The following is a 16,018-nucleotide window of genomic DNA, read 5'->3' as shown; positions in this document are numbered from 1 at the left end:
TTGATATCAGTTGATGGATGGATGGATGTTTAACTGTTGTTTGATGCATGTATACCGGTTGATTGACAGATAGATATCAGATTCAGATTATGGAGCGAGCATTAGAAGCCCATTCTTAAATAAATCTTTGTCTTTTGCATTGCCTAATTTGAGTTAACACTATCCAAACGTAACAATAAAAAATGTTTTTTTTTCTTCCACAGCAACGGAACTTAAAGAAAGGATACTACAGTGGCAACGCGACAAGAAAACGTCTTAAACGTTTCAAACCAAAACAAAGTCTGATGTATATATTGTATAACATATATAAAGACTATGCTGCATATTTCCAGCGACCAAAGGACTATTGTCCACACGGATGGATGAGAGACTATTCGAAGCACTGTTTATTTCAAATTTGCGTGCATATACTTTCGAGCATTGATTATAAGTTTTCGATTATACAAACTCATCACTAGATTCTCATTCTCTATGAAACAGAAATCGTTAATACATCGTCATATTTGACACCTGTTCATAAAAGAACAGACGTAAAAGTCACAGTCGCGAGTCCACGACTTTTTGGATGTCTCTAAAAAGGGACCCAGGAGTTGGAACACACATATGAACTGCATATTCAAGCATAATAGATACTGTCGATGCTTGAATAATTTGGAATTTTTCAGTTGACTCTTCATTATAAGAAGTATATTTTGTTAAGGTTCGTGTAAATTTTGCCAGAATGTTATGTATAAATTAAAAAATGGTCTGAGACATAGTTTGAATTTGAATAAATAAGTTCATTCAAGAAGTGAGAATTGTTTTCAGAAAAACGGCCACTAAAGTTTAAACGGTCGTCTGTTTCGTATATCTTCTTAGTACTATAAAGATAGATTAAAATATACTTCATATACTATAATAAAAACTGTGTGATATAAAAAAACTTTAAAACCACTAAACAACAAAATTAGACAAAAATAAATAATAATTGTAAAAAGTTTTTTGATAATATACGTTTGAAAATCACACAGATATTCACTGTCCTTCTCTCATGCATGTATCGCCAAAGTTTGTTTACATAAAGGTTAGGTTATATGTCTTTTTACTCTGGTATTATTACATTATAACTTGCAGAAACCAAGGTAAAACCAAAACTTTATTTTTTTCAATCGCGTAAGATATTCGTTTTAAAAGCAAACGCGTATTTTCATACTTAATCAGAACTATAAACATCGATGAATATTACAAACATATCGGTTACGTGCTGAAACTCAATTCAAATATTGGCAAACATCTGTGCTCGAATTTATAGGTACCTAACTCAAGGTTTGTACCTACAATACACTTAAATATTATCTTATGCTTTCATAGAACACTTTCCATATTTTTGCAGCCTATTTTCTTTAATTTGCTAAATTATTAGGTGTATGTATAACTTTATTTACCATTTAAATAATCATAGTTAAGCATTATTTTTTAAAAGTCAGCAGACTGCAGTTGCTACGGTTGTTAACTTTCGTTGCCATCTCATACAAATTATAGATTAAAAATCGGCTACTAACCTTAATTTTGTAAGGAAATTACTATATTTCTTGACACTTAGCAACTCGCAGTTGCTTTTCGTTCGTGACCGGTCATTTAGACAAGCAATAACCGTTTTCAACATTATTTTGTTATATGTGACAGAAATTCCTACCAGGCTAGATTTAAGCAAGCTGACCGTAGCAATATTGAAAAAATTACCAATTTTAAAATCGGCAGTGCACCTCACTGGATGGTAGGTCGCGACTCTTGCGTGCGATGCAATCGATGCATCCTTGGATTTTTATATCAATGCAACTGAGGCCTAAAATATACCACCAATCACAAGTTTTCGCCAAATGTATTTATTATAAGCCACCCTTTTTAGAATTACGAAGCGTTGTATGCATGCATTTTGTTTGCCTGGATAAATTGACTTAGTCAGTTGTATTATGAATTAGGATTCATTAATGGAACTATTAGCTACGATGATTATACTAAGCGCGATGTCCACAGGATATAAGTAAAATCGCTCATTAGCTCTATGTATAAGTATGTGTTTATCTCTGCCGCACGCTCACAAATGTATTGCTCTCTCGCTTGCACAGAGGCGGTCTGCGACGCGCATGATGTATACAAGGATTTTAATGAAAGTATAAAGACTTTATTTTCATGAAAAATAGAAAGTAGAATGAATATATATATATTTTTTGTATTAGTTACTTGCACATAGTGATGTAATTAAGTTTTTCTTTAGCCATTTGGTTCTCATTATTGCATAGAATTATGTGATTTGTTCCTTTATCATAGTAATCAATTAAAATAATTTCCATGTGGAAATCTAGAAAATTATTAACTTGATAATAATTGTAATGCATTTCTATAAAAGATAATATTATTGCGTAAGTACATTTAATGTTTCTGAACATATATAAAATTAAACACGTCAAATCAGTTAAATTATTGAATTACAGTGTAAACTCTATAACACAGATTAAAATCTAGTTTGTTTATTCCCTGTTGGAAAGCCTGACTAACGAGCGGCTAACTTATTTGACAAGAAAAAAAAACTGTAACTATTACCAAATATTTCTTTAATGAATATTTAAAAAATATATGTGAATTGTGAAACTTCTTTTCTACTCTTTAATGATCAACATGGTACCCGCAAAGCATTTCAAAAGGGGGTATATCACCCCTAGTGGACACTGGAGCCTTTGAATTTATTTTATAGATATATTTAGCATTGGAATTTTTATTCTGCTTATTGTGGAGAACAGGCTGGGAAATTTTTTATTGTAAAGTCTGCACTGTACTTTCAATATAATAAACAGTCTGGCCAACAGTTATTATTTTTGATAAAGTAGTAATTTTCTCCTATCACTGCCAAGGAAATCAATTGTCTATAGATTGGGCATTCCTAAATTACAATATACACCTTTAAAATTACTTGGTCTCATTGTATTATAATTTGTCTCATAGTTATCTTATATATTATAAAGATTGTATTATAATTTAAAAAAGAACTTTATGTTGATGTCAATAAAATATAATAAACAACAAATATTGGTTTTAATTAAAACCTTGCAAATAAAACTTCAGCAATTACATTATATAATCTGTTTATTTTTATAGTTTATTGTCAGTTTAGTAACATTTTATCATATTTTTAAGAAACATTAACAGATGCAAATTAAAAATTTGCAGTAGGGAATTGGTCTAGCCATTTAGAAAAGTACATAATTGCAAGAATTCCTTGAAAACACGTCTAAGCAAGCATCAAAATAAATTATTTTTAAATATGCTCATGAATCCAAGTATATTCTGTATGATCAGTTTGAATAAACTCTCATGCCACTACCAAAATATTTATTAAATACATGTACAGAATAGATTCAAGATTATTTTTTATTTGTTTTGTAGTCTGAAAGGGTTTTGAATCCCAGGTAATTATTTATTTTCTTCAAAATAAAAGCCACACTTAAAACTTGTACTAATAAGATCAATACATATAAATTTTACTCAAGACAAATCTACTATATCTTCTGGTTTCCAAAATAACACACACAGCAAATACTTTTCAAACCAAAATTAAACATGCTGCAACAAATGAATGCTGTGAATACTATATAGAGACTTTATGGTTGACCTCTTGATTTTGATTATCATAAAACATTGTTTATTCATAAAAGATTAAGTTTACATGTATTTCAGTATTTACTAATATTAGATATTTTGATAGCACATTTTATCTCTAAACCCAAAGATTTAATTGATTTGATAGATTTTCTTAATTTCTGTTGATACTGGTAAATTGATTTATTTTTGGCCACTAATTTGAAACGAAAGCTACAGCTGGCGAGAGTAGATAATACAGGCTCTATACTAAAATATTCTAAACCTTTTGTTTATAACTAATACATAGGCTTAACAAAAGTATAATACCTGGTGCTTGTTTGTTGTAGAATGAAAGCGAAAATGGGACAATTGCAATGCCATTTGACTGGCTAAAATGGTGTAATATTTAAGCTAAATATAACAAGTTTTAATGAGACAATCTAATTTAAGATGAAATACTGCTTAACTTTGTAGGGTACATGTACATGCATGGGAAATTTAGAAAAAAGGTATTTCCAAATTTGATCTAATGCATTAATCTAACCTGGGACCTATCACTTTCAAGCCACAGAACTTCAGGCGTCATTTCATGACACAAGAGGGTCTTAAGATTTACCAGTTATGCTACACTTATGTTTCTAAACTGAGCACAATATTTTGTACCTATACTATATTGTATAGTCTACAAAGATAACCAAATATATAGTCAATCTTAAATACAACATACACTTTATTAAATGTTTAAAAAGGTATCATGATATTTAAAGGAGATTCATATTGACAACACAAATGTGGCACAAGACTAAAAAAAAAGCAAACTACTTTACATTTGTATAGACACATCACTAACGTCATAATTGTTATCAGTAACCTTCATCAATTTGACATAATTTATGTGTGTATATCATTAATCCATATCCTGTTAAGATGTTACCTCTCAGATAACTTATTTACTTTAACATGTTATAATTCTAGTTTAAATCTTCTTCAAACACTTTAGTTTAGTAAGACTATTCTGTAAAGAATTCAATGAAATATTGTATCATATGAGTAAATTATAATAATAGATGAACATCACATAACTGCCATAAATATCTTTAATTTTGTATAAAATCAGTCTGCCATTTATAACTTTCTAAAGTTCATGACACATAACAATAGTTTTTTATATATAGAAGACCTTACTATTGCAAATTTCAACATTAAGTAATATATAAAAAAAAATTTACTTAAAGCCAAAAAATCTACCAAACAACATTGTTAATACAGTCTCATAAATAAAAGGACCTTTATGATACTGGGCGATTTATTCATAGTAGTTAAAAATAAGCTCCATTAAGTACATAAATATTGTTATACACACTAAGCAATAAATTATAAACCTGTGTATTTTATCTTAGAAGAAATGGTAGTTTACTAGCAAACAAACAAGAAATCATATACAACATTCCAAAATAAAAATTGAGTCTTGCAGTTTGTCTTGGAACATACTGCATTGTCTCAGGACATCTGAACCTCCTCTCAATTTCAAAAGCTCGAGGTAAAGTCAACATTGGCAACAAAAACCAAAGAGAGCAGCGAACTGATGCCACTACAAACATTATGTATGGAGTAAAAAGTAAAAATGCATAAAGTAAATGAGAAGCAGTTCTACCTATTAAAATAGCTAATGTTACAATTTCAGCTTTGCTATCTGCTTCCAAGTCTCTAGTATTGTTACTATGTAAAATAGCCTCAGTGTTTAGAGCCAATGGTATAGCATAGTAAAAAATAGGCCAATCTACCCTGCCAGTTTGTGCCAGGAAGGCAAACACCACTGATACAGGCCCAAATATGACTAGAACTATAATATCTCCGAGGGCTATGTACTTCAGACCTATACCACCAGTATATAGAAAAGATGATGATAACCCACCAAAGTATACCAAAGCTAAGTGTTCCATTCTCGCTGGAGACATTATAATTAGCAATACAAAAAATGCACATCCTGCCATATAAAGTATAGCTCCTAGGGAAACAACTTCATCAATGCTCAAGATATGATCAACTAAAGTTCGGTCATCTGATTTTCTATTGTCTATACCTTTGACGAAATCGAAGTATGTGTTGACGACGTTCCCGGCGCCATGAACAGGAATAACTGTACATAAAGTGAGTAGTAATGTCACCCAATTGAACCCGTTCTCGCCTGGGAGACGATACGCTAGCGCAGCGCCAAGTAGGGTAGGCAGGAGGCTTCCACTGAGAGACCACGGCCGGAGTGCTAACACATAAGTACGTACTTTCATCAGCGGGTTTCTTGTTGGGATCGTCTTGTCCTTCGGCGGCTGTAAAAGATTCCCATCGGCAGTTGGACTGTCCACATCATCTGACTTTTTAATGTTTTCCATTTTGATTCAATCAGGATTTAACTTCTAGCACGATTTCTATTTCAAAAATGTACTAGACTTAATACCAATCTTTCATACTACTTGGTTCTGTAAATTAGCATTTTTCAACATTTCTTACACGTCGTTTGTAAAAACTTGAATGTTGAATGTAAATTAATGTTACGTTTGCAGTAATAAATAAATACTAACACCAAAACCCAATTCCTTACAGAAATTGGGTTATGTGTACACTTGAAATTTTAAACTTGTCAAAATCTAAAATGTCACATAACAGTCACCTTTTTCGAGTTTGTAATGACAATGATTAATGATAAGTAGACTTATCTAAGGTTAACCCTAGTAGTGGGTCTGTGAAGATCAGTAAGATTAAATTAATGTTGTATTGCCGGGTAAAATGCGAGTTCGGATTTTACATTTGACATTAAGCATCTCATTGCTTTTTTAATCCTGAACCCTTGTCTGAGCTCTATATTATTTGACACCACACATTTGACATTAACTCTGGATACTGGTGCCACCTGTGGCTGTGTCTGAGGTATAATATAGGTATCTAACGTAGACAGAGAAGTAAATAGACAAATGGATAGCTTCCGTCGCATTCACACAAGTAAGAGAACAACTTATGTATACGTCTTGTAAATAAACGAGATAAAGCGATAGGGTCTTTTGTTTCATACCGCGTGCCGGTTTTTTCATGGATTAGCAAAGCACTTTGCGAAACAAGTTTGACAGTTAGCCATTGTTTTATTAGTAAGAGATACTTTTATTAGTAAGAAATTCAAGATAAATGGATTGTGAGCACAAAAATACAGACCTAACTAATTTGACATTGTTAATAACCAGCTTCCGTGAAGAATTTCTGCGAAAACATGGTTCGGTGCAGTGTTTTAGGATGTAAAAGTGATAGTGAACGTAAATTTACGGATTTGTCGTTCCACTCGAAAGTACAATACTTTTGATTTGCTAAAAGTATAAATAATTATCGTTTATTATATTTCTATAATATACAACACAATTTGCAATAGAAAATAGATCGTTTATAAGGTTTTATGCTAATTTTAATCATACATAACCTAAAGTATAATAGAGTGCAGTGTTGCCTACATTCAACATGAAAATTGCCCAAACTGCGCAGTTTAATTTATTAAAATTATAGAATTTCAAGTTTTATGTGTCAATAATCATAAATTCAATTCCATGGATGTATGATACGATGTTGATGTATTAGAGAAAAAATGTATTTGGTGGATCTGTAAGAAAAAAACTTGTTAACTCCAACAAATATGCAAGCACTACGTTGTAAAGTCTAAAGCTAATTTTTTTTTATACTCCTCGAAATATTTCGGAATCCATCGAAGATAGTCTTTGACCATTTTCATGTACAGAAAAGTAAACTTAAAACTATACTATGCTGAGAAACTAATCTCCCAACTATTATTAAAAATTATGTTTAAAATATTTTGTTCCAGTTTTCCTACGGTTCATAATTTATTGTTGCTTTGGGTTGAATCCACAGGTCGCACTAATTGGACACCCAAAAAGAGTTCAAAGATTTGCAGCAAACAATTTCATAAAAATATGGCCATTAAAAAGAACAAGCTAACGGTTCTGTATCCTAACGCTGTTCCAACACTGGTCAGTGAATAATTTAGCTTTTGAGTTTTCATTGTACGGAGATATGCTGGATGATATAATTATGACACTTTTTGTTTATTAGCCTTCTATAAAATCATCTTTAGTTTGTATATATATAGATTTATAATGTTAATGACAAAGTTGCCTGGAAGCTAGCCGCTCCGCTTTCATCTTCCAACTAATCACGAGCCAGAAGCCTTTCTCATAAAAAAAACTGCAAAATTGCTTCACAGACCAACGTAATAATGTTATTCCATAAATGTTCCCTTTTTACAATTAAGTTAATTACGGAACATTAAAAATTATTTAGCAGTTCCTTTAGGATATGTTTCTAAGTGCAGCTGCTTCTAATGAAACAAATACCTACATTTTGCTACACTGATAAAGTTTAGTATGTAGGTAGGCATAAGTATCTACGCTAGTGCATTAGGAAAATTCCTGTAAAACTTGTCGTAAGTTGGAAATAAATAAATAAATTTTGTTTGGAACAAATAGTAATAAACAAATACCAACAAACTATAAGTGTGGTAGAAGACCTGAAATCTGGGACCTTAGAATTGGGGTAAAAAAAAATGTATGGCAACACTTCTCAAATATGCTCTGTCTCACAAGCGGCACGCCAACCATTCGTCTATTTACTTCTCTGTCTACGGTATCTAACCTAACTCTTAGACTTATAAGTTATAGTCTGTTAGAGGTCTGTGGTTAGTAAATAATATTTAATTTTTTCTATAAATATAAACAGTGTGATAAACGTAAGAAGAAATCTTAGAGCCTAAAAATAAATATTTAAAAGCCAAAAATAATTTGATAATACTAAAGTATCATTTAGTAGTTTAAAAATATATATAACCTATATGTATTAAGTAAAATTAACGCAAAGTTCGCAAATCTTACAAGTTACTATAAACTGCTTTCCGTTTATTTTTGTTACTTCGAAATCTAAGGATATAATCCATTACCAAGGTATGTAAAATATTTTTCCCAACATAAGTAATATAACCTATAAACATTAAAAATGCTCACAATAAAAGGATCTGTAGTGATTTGAAAGTGTCAACACAAACTAGATACATACACTACAACTTTCTCATTTCTGTTTGTTAGTTTAATCTTTTTATCTTTTAGAGCAAGCAACCTTAGGCTATATGATCGCTGGTCTAAAAATCCATCAATATGAATTTTCCTTCCTTTAAACTTCTTTAACTAAGAAACAGACTAATGTGAATTTTCTAAAGAGATAGATCAGCAAAATACAGTAGCATGATAATATTCATATAATGAGCTTCATAATGAATTCATAAGCTTCTGAGCATTACCTACCTACAAATATGCTGTGCCTTGCAGTTTCACCTGAGTTTGGGTTAATAATATATGATTGCAAATTTAACATGTTAAGCTGTATGCCTAAGAAATAGATGTACAAATCCAGTGTCACACTCTTCATCAAATAATATCTTTAAAAAAATAAATAAAATAACTGGTTGAGCCAAAGAACACATTTGTCACCACCTGTCCTCATCCGATTAAGGGAATAACAGACAATGGACAGCATAATCCTCTGAGCCACTACTGCTATCTCCTGCAACTACTAACCTGTCTACCCAGTGATTTTGGACAATCCCTTTTCTTGGAAGAGGCTTTTAGTTAGCAGTGGACTGTTGGCTATTGATTGATATCAACTGGCTAACGCTGTATATTAATTGATTATAAATACATAAGCAAGAAACACTGCCCCACTCACTTTATTCAGGTCTGTTATAGGGATATCTTTATTTCATAGGTAATTTTCAATGGATAGATGGATAGAGGTGACAAATTTCATGTACTGTTAAAACATCATATATATTCCTTATTAAAGGTATTGTATTGTTTGTGATATAAATTAAATATTGCATTATTGTAAAATTTGTGTATGTAGACAAGAAAACAACAATAGCAGTTTTTAGTAATTTGCTACCAAACCAATAGTATGGTTAGCAGTTTGTTGGAATTGTACAGGATATACAGTTTGCACTATCTCACTTAGCTTGCCAATACACTTGTGTGCCTGTAATATTTATAAATAAGCCAATGAACTTATATAACTTTACATATTTGTACTTTATTTAAATTTTACATACTGTACCCACAATATAAAAATTTTTTTCAGCAATAATTAATTACATTTTTAAATTATTTAACAGTATTTAAGTTGCTGTTATAATAGCTATAGCTGCACCTTTAGCTGCATCCCCACCTGAGGTAAATTCCAAAGGCAAACTGTAGTAGTTCTCTACAGCCCTTTGCAACACAGCATTTCTAGATAAACCAGAGCCATTCCCAACAATTCTCTTAATATTAGCTTTCCTCAAAATTTCTTTGGGCATCATGCAATGTAAATTTTCAATAAGACTGTCACATAGAGATCTGAAGACATGCCCTAATTGTATATTGGAAAGATCTATATTCTCCACTGAAGCTTTAGCAATTGGGGCATGCCTTTCACCCAAAAGTAAAGGGCTTATTTTCATGTTTGTTCCTTCTGGAGCCTCAAGTCCAAGAGCAATGAGCTTTTCCCACACCTTTGATTGAGGTATTGGGAATCCAAACTCCAGCATCCATTGCTGAAGCATTTTCACAAATGTAGCAAGTACATTCCCTCCGTTCAAAGATGCAGCAACAACCAAATAAGAATTATCAAAGTATGGCAAGTGCTCAATTGTCTCACATCCTAAATCACTTATCCTATCAGCTACAATCGCAAGCTGGGCTGAGGTGGACACATTCAACACAGCATCCTGCTTGTTTTCAAGTGTTGCAATAATAGAACATTGAAGGTCACCCATTGCTACACCTACTGGTGTTCCTTCAGGGATTCCATTCCAAGAACTGCTCAATACTCCTGCAATTTCTGCACTCTTCAATACTTTAGGCAAGAGATTAATTGGGAAGCCAATCGAATTTAATATATCTGTATTCCATTCGTTTTTTTCTGTGTTAAAGTAACCCCAACTGGCTGCATTTTGATCTGATGTAATTGGACATTCTAAATCACATAACATTGCTACAACAAAATCTTGAACTGTAGCTGAATATGTGAAACTTTTTAGTTTCTCTGGCTTGTGTTTGAGCATCCACAGCAAGGTAGCGCAACCATATCCAGAAAAGCATTGAAGATGTGAATCAGGTGTTGGTAAAGTATCCAAGAATTCTGGTTTACATCTTGTGTCCTGCCATGTGTATAATGCTGACATCTTCTCCCTGGTAGCCTCAAATCGAATTACGACGCCTTCCTTTTCTACCTTTTCCCAAGCTCTGGAAAAAAAATATGTTTTAAGCGTTTGCATTACAATTCTTACTCAATTTAATTCAAATCCATTTAGTTAATATAGCATGTGATCGACAATAACAGAGTTTAGGTCTATCCCAATGGAATCTTGCATTTTATTCAGTAAAAAAGTAGCCTATGTCACTCTCCGGAACTATATCTATGCAATAATCAGACAAATACGATTCTGTTTACTGATCGTCCTTGCGTTTCAAGGGACAAAAATGAACACTAATTAACACGCTGCATGCCCGCATGTTTATTGTATATCATGGAATTCCGCAAGTTACGCCTGCATCCATTTTTTTAAAATTACCATAACAACTAACACAATGGTCGCAATTATTACATTATTAATAATTTATTTTAAGTCTGTAAACAAACAGTTTTATCACCAACCTATCCTTCCACAACACGACTCCGTGCATTTGACCGCAAACACCGATTTTCTTAACATGCCGCAAAACATCTCTAGGCAATCTCGAGACACAGTAATGAACAGCAGACACTATTTTCGGAACATCCTGCTTGTTTCCTTCGATACCCTGGTCGCTGGGAATGTTTGCCGCGGTGTCCTTATTCTGTTTAGCCACTAATTCCTTGGTCTCGGGATCGTATACGCAGACTTTCACGGAAGTCGTGCCGATGTCCATTCCCAATATATATTGCTTCTCGGCCATACTTTATTCATAAAAGCAGAGTTTATTTAAACGTTTTATTTTCGCGCAGTTTGTTTACGCGATCTCTTAATCACTGCGGCACTAGCGAGCGGTAGCTCGGTGCAACGCGAGGCAAGTGGGAGGCGGGTGGCAGACTCACGAACAGTCGACCCGGCTAGTGACGTGGGCGACGTCGTTTGCAAATGGCAATAAGCCCGCTGCTCGTCTCTCACGTTACGTAAACGTACCTAGTGTTTATGTCATATCGCATCGAGTGGCCGATATGTTTATCACGCTGTTATACAAACTTATTGCTAACGAAGTCAATAAATCCACTTGTCAATTGTTCGTTTAGTGATAAAATACAAAAATTGATTAAATAATTGAATGTACTTGGCACTAACTGTCCTCTTGGTCTTAGAATATCCAACTACAGATGACGAGGATCTGCATTCGATTGTAGGGTCGGTCTATAAATTTTAGAGTTTCCTGCAAAAAGTCAGTTGGGTCTAGAATAATGGCGTTATGTCTACCACTTAATTATATTGACTCAATTATTAAACTCAAATTAAAAGCATTTGATTTTTGCTTTATAATCATTAGATAATTTCAAATAATGTAACCTTTTCAAAAATTTTTTTGCTAGTATAGTCTCTATTGTAGTACCTATACCAGGAGTTTTCCACACCTCGCACACTTTAAAAAACACTATATCGAACGATATAAAGATCACATTGCAATGCTTCTAATCGAGTCGAATCTGTGTTGAGTTAGCCACTGGGCATTTAAGCAGTTTTGTTCTCAGTTGAAGGTCTACATACAACTCTCCTATGAGAGAGGAGTCCTGAGCCTCATTATTAGGCCAGGTTTCTCGTATAACAAGAGATTCCTGTGGGATTGATAGTAAAGTAATAATTTTATAGACATTAATTTTCATATGTTACCTATATTTTTTACAAGAAAGATTGCTAAGGCAACTTACTTGTATACTTTAGTTTATTAATTATCTACCGCTTGTGTTTTCGAGCTATCTATATATATTCTTTTCGACAAAGACAGATGTAAAGTTCTTTAATGACTTAGTTTTTACCTACCAACATTTTGAAACTGCACTGCACTTGACATTTACATAACTGAGTAGTAAGAAGAAATTCTAATTATTATCGCAAGGTCACACGACATATACTAGGTAATTGTATATATCAAAGCGTTTACTCATTACGTCCCACCAATACATATTAGGAGTAATTAATCATTACGGACTATTTATTCAACGTGCCATTATATTTTAAGGCCCAATTCTAATTACTCTTGTTAGAAGTAATATTGATCGTGCTACTTGATCTTTAATATCGTCTAATTTCTAAGACAAAAACATGTTAAATGAAATATTCTATTGACACAAGAATAGTCGAATAGAGAATAGCCTGGAAGAGATCGCTATGTAGCGATAAGGCCGCCTAATTGTATATATCGTGTAAACTAGTTTTTTTGTAATTTTTTCTGTACATTTTTATGTAGTGTACAATAAAAGGGTATTCATTAATTGTAAGTAGGTATATAAATAGGTAACTATCGAGACATATGAATCGCGTATTATGGTGAAATAAGGTTTGAAGAACACATTATGTCATGGAAAATAAGCAAATGCGAAGTCGCGGTCCAACTAACTAGTAGTTGAATACTGAAATCTGAGGTTGATTCCGTCGCATTAGTAATAGGCTCATGCCTCATGACAGTAACAAAGAATCGCTGAAATATTGTATTTATCTAATGATATATTTATGATTCATAAAAAGCTTATTTTTATTAATATTCGAAGCGTGATTGGTATTTATGGAAACACCGAATCCAATATTATGACGTCACTTCTATATTATTTTTAATAATACCGGTAATTTTGTTCCGCTCGAAATTCGAAAATCACAGAATACTACGGAGGTTATAGCAAATATTCCGTGATTTTATACTATTAGTTGCTGAGTTCTTTGTTATCGATAGCAAAATCTATAATCATTATAGCTATAGAACACGGTGTAGGTTGTGATTTGTATATGACGTCACGACTGAGATCATGACACCCGGCAAGCGTTTTTTCACCCCAATTATTGACGGATTGTAGTAGCGGAGGGCCCGGCCTCTATCTCTGGCAGGAGCAATCTAGGAATTTATAATTTCTAAATTCTCTGATCTGGCTAATTAAACACCCTATCGACAAGCACATCCCATCAAGAGAGTCAGCGGTACGATTCCGTTTTGGAACCTATTAGGGGTATGTTTTTAATATACCCAATAGATCAATAATAATATAGGATCAATTAATATAACTATCATACCTTTACAAGGTACGACCACTAGGGGTGTTATCTTACCACCAGGTGTGATTAAAGTCAAGAACTAACTAATAGAGTAATAATATATTGTTTTTAAGTTTAGTGAAATTGTGTCCTCAATTCAGAAAGTATTGCAATCGTCTCATTGTTGATATTTTGAAATAAAAAACATTTGTAATTTTGGATGTTTTTAATATTTATTGATTTTACAATGATAACCCACTCTAATCCACTAAAGTTTTATCTAGCTGTTGCCCACGACTCTGTTCGCGTTTGTTTTTGTAAAGTTGTGTATGTTGGGTATAAAGAGACAAACAAACAAATAAAAAAAATCTCTCCTCTTTATAACATCAATAGAGACTTGGCTTATCACTGTGTGTCTTTCTAAAATTCTAAATAGGCGAGTCAGGACAACTATATTTTTTTATTCTCAACAGAATCAATGACAAAAAAATGTTACTAGCACTATTATTTCGCAATATATAATTATCAAATGATGCACGGATATTAGCCGAATAATTGAATATACGATACTAAAAAACGTGACCTCTTTATCATATTTCAAAGTATACGGAACGTTATAGTTCAATAGAAGCCCCTAAAACTGCAGACAGGCAGGCGTTTAGCGTTGAAAATCTGCCAGAACTGAACCAGATTCAAATAATGTGTTATTATTTGAATCTCTATAAATCTTTACATGTAAGAGATAATATCGGAACGCTGTTTAAACATTATTCAACAGATTTATAGTTTGTAAGTTTAATCTGCAGTACCGATTCGTCGAATAAACAGAACGTACCAAGAAATATTTTAGGTACTTTACTAAACTACGGAGCTGATGTTTAGCATTAATTTGATTTAATATAAAATCTTACAACTGCTACCATAATGATATTAAATTGGTTAATGCTTGTTTATCGTCGCGCTAAACTAAACTTATGGATTTATCGTGTAGGCCCCATAGAATGTAGGTAAATAACATGTAATTTTTGTTATAGGAATATGGGCAAAAGAAATAAAGGCGAACAAAATGACAATATTGTTAAGACGAAGAAAAAAAAATCTGAAAAGAACACATCAGTAAATGAGGAGGTAAAAGAGGAAAGATCTAGTAATGTGGAAACAACCAGCAACGAAAAGACGAAGAAAATTGTATTGAAAAATGATAAATCTTCTAAAATAGACCAAGTAAAGAAACCCACAGAAGAACAAAAAACAAACTCACTAAAAAGAAGCCGGAATAAGAGCACGATAAGTAATGGAAACAACGTAAATAATAAAACTAAACAAAACAAAAAGATTATATTTGCAGACGATAATGATGAAGGAACAGAAGTTACAACAAATAGAGAAAATGGTGCCACAATCAGAGAATGTGCAGAGGAAGGACCTGGAGATGAAGAAATCGATAAGTTTTGTGATGAATTAGACGAAGAAGATAATGTACATTTCGATAACTGGGTAAAATTAATAGAAACGAAGCTGTGTCCAAATAAAAATAAATAAAACTGTTCTTTTTTGTATATTTGTAACGCGAATACTCCGCCATTAATTAACTGAGGATGTTTTGGTAGGTCTTCAGAGTTTGTCCCATTTTTATTTGGTGAAGATCTTATGAATATCTTCAAAGATGGAGTACGGGACTTATCAATTTGATAAAAGTAAATTGTTCGCGATCAGTGTGATAGTTTAGTAAAGAGTAGGTTTCTATACATTAGCCTTTTATAATAGCTTCATATAAAATAGATATTATAGTAAACTATAGCTTCAGTAGTAAAGAAGCTGATAGGGAAGTACCAGGAGAACTACTTATTCCTTTTATATTGTAAGTTGTTTTCCCAGTGGTTTATTGAGAACTGTTTCCGCTGAGCCTTAAGTGAAGAATTTATCTGCTGTCTCTCTTATCCGATCTACACGAAATCGGCAAAACTAATCTGATAATAAGTTCCTTTCCAGTTAAAAAAAAATAGTATAATCGGTTCAAATCTGACGGAGTTATGGTGTAAAATCGTCTTTCATCACCTCTAATTTTACAATTAGAAATCTATATATATATAATGAAAATGGTCTTCG

The 16,018-nt window shown here is 32.5% G+C and overlaps 4 protein-coding genes across 5 annotated transcripts in view; 2 read left to right on the top strand and 2 right to left on the bottom strand.

Moving 5' to 3' along the window:
* LOC120630818 (ubiquitin conjugation factor E4 B) overlaps window positions 1-3,043 on the top strand; it is a 31,476-nt gene extending 28,433 nt beyond the window's left edge. Inside the window, exon 18 of the mRNA XM_039900110.1 lies at window positions 204-3,043. Coding sequence (XP_039756044.1) covers window positions 204-259 — 56 coding nt within the window. The 3' untranslated portion in view covers window positions 260-3,043. The remainder of the gene's footprint in view (window positions 1-203) is intronic.
* Window positions 3,044-3,145: 102 nt separating this feature from the next.
* LOC120631088 (ubiA prenyltransferase domain-containing protein 1 homolog) lies at window positions 3,146-6,328 on the bottom strand. Its single transcript, XM_039900515.1, has one exon. It carries the CDS (start codon window positions 6,006-6,008, stop codon window positions 5,010-5,012), a length of 999 nt encoding a protein of 332 aa, XP_039756449.1. The 5' UTR covers window positions 6,009-6,328; the 3' UTR covers window positions 3,146-5,009.
* Window positions 6,329-8,265: 1,937 nt separating this feature from the next.
* On the top strand, window positions 8,266-15,458 carry LOC120631033 (MATH and LRR domain-containing protein PFE0570w-like). 2 transcript variants are annotated; one of them, XM_039900427.1, is made up of 2 exons: window positions 8,266-8,347; window positions 14,944-15,458. In XM_039900427.1, the coding sequence occupies exon 2, from the start codon at window positions 14,948-14,950 to the stop codon at window positions 15,449-15,451; it is 504 nt and encodes a 167-aa protein (XP_039756361.1). In that variant the 5' UTR covers window positions 8,266-8,347; window positions 14,944-14,947; the 3' UTR covers window positions 15,452-15,458. The 2 variants fall into 2 exon arrangements, with proteins under 2 accessions (XP_039756361.1, XP_039756360.1); XM_039900426.1 differs by lacking the exon at window positions 8,266-8,347 and adding an exon at window positions 8,361-8,609.
* Window positions 9,490-11,906, bottom strand: LOC120631032 (sedoheptulokinase-like). The gene is made up of 2 exons (XM_039900425.1): window positions 11,353-11,906; window positions 9,490-10,940 (listed from the first exon to the last, which is right to left on the bottom strand). Exons 1-2 carry the CDS (start codon window positions 11,631-11,633, stop codon window positions 9,833-9,835), a joined length of 1,389 nt encoding a protein of 462 aa, XP_039756359.1. The 5' UTR covers window positions 11,634-11,906; the 3' UTR covers window positions 9,490-9,832.
* Window positions 15,459-16,018: the final 560 nt, after the last annotated feature.

Source organism: Pararge aegeria, chromosome 17 (assembly GCF_905163445.1).
Source record: "Pararge aegeria chromosome 17, ilParAegt1.1, whole genome shotgun sequence".
Lineage (NCBI taxonomy): Eukaryota > Metazoa > Arthropoda > Insecta > Lepidoptera > Nymphalidae > Pararge > Pararge aegeria.
This window is presented reverse-complemented; position numbering and strand designations above follow the sequence as displayed.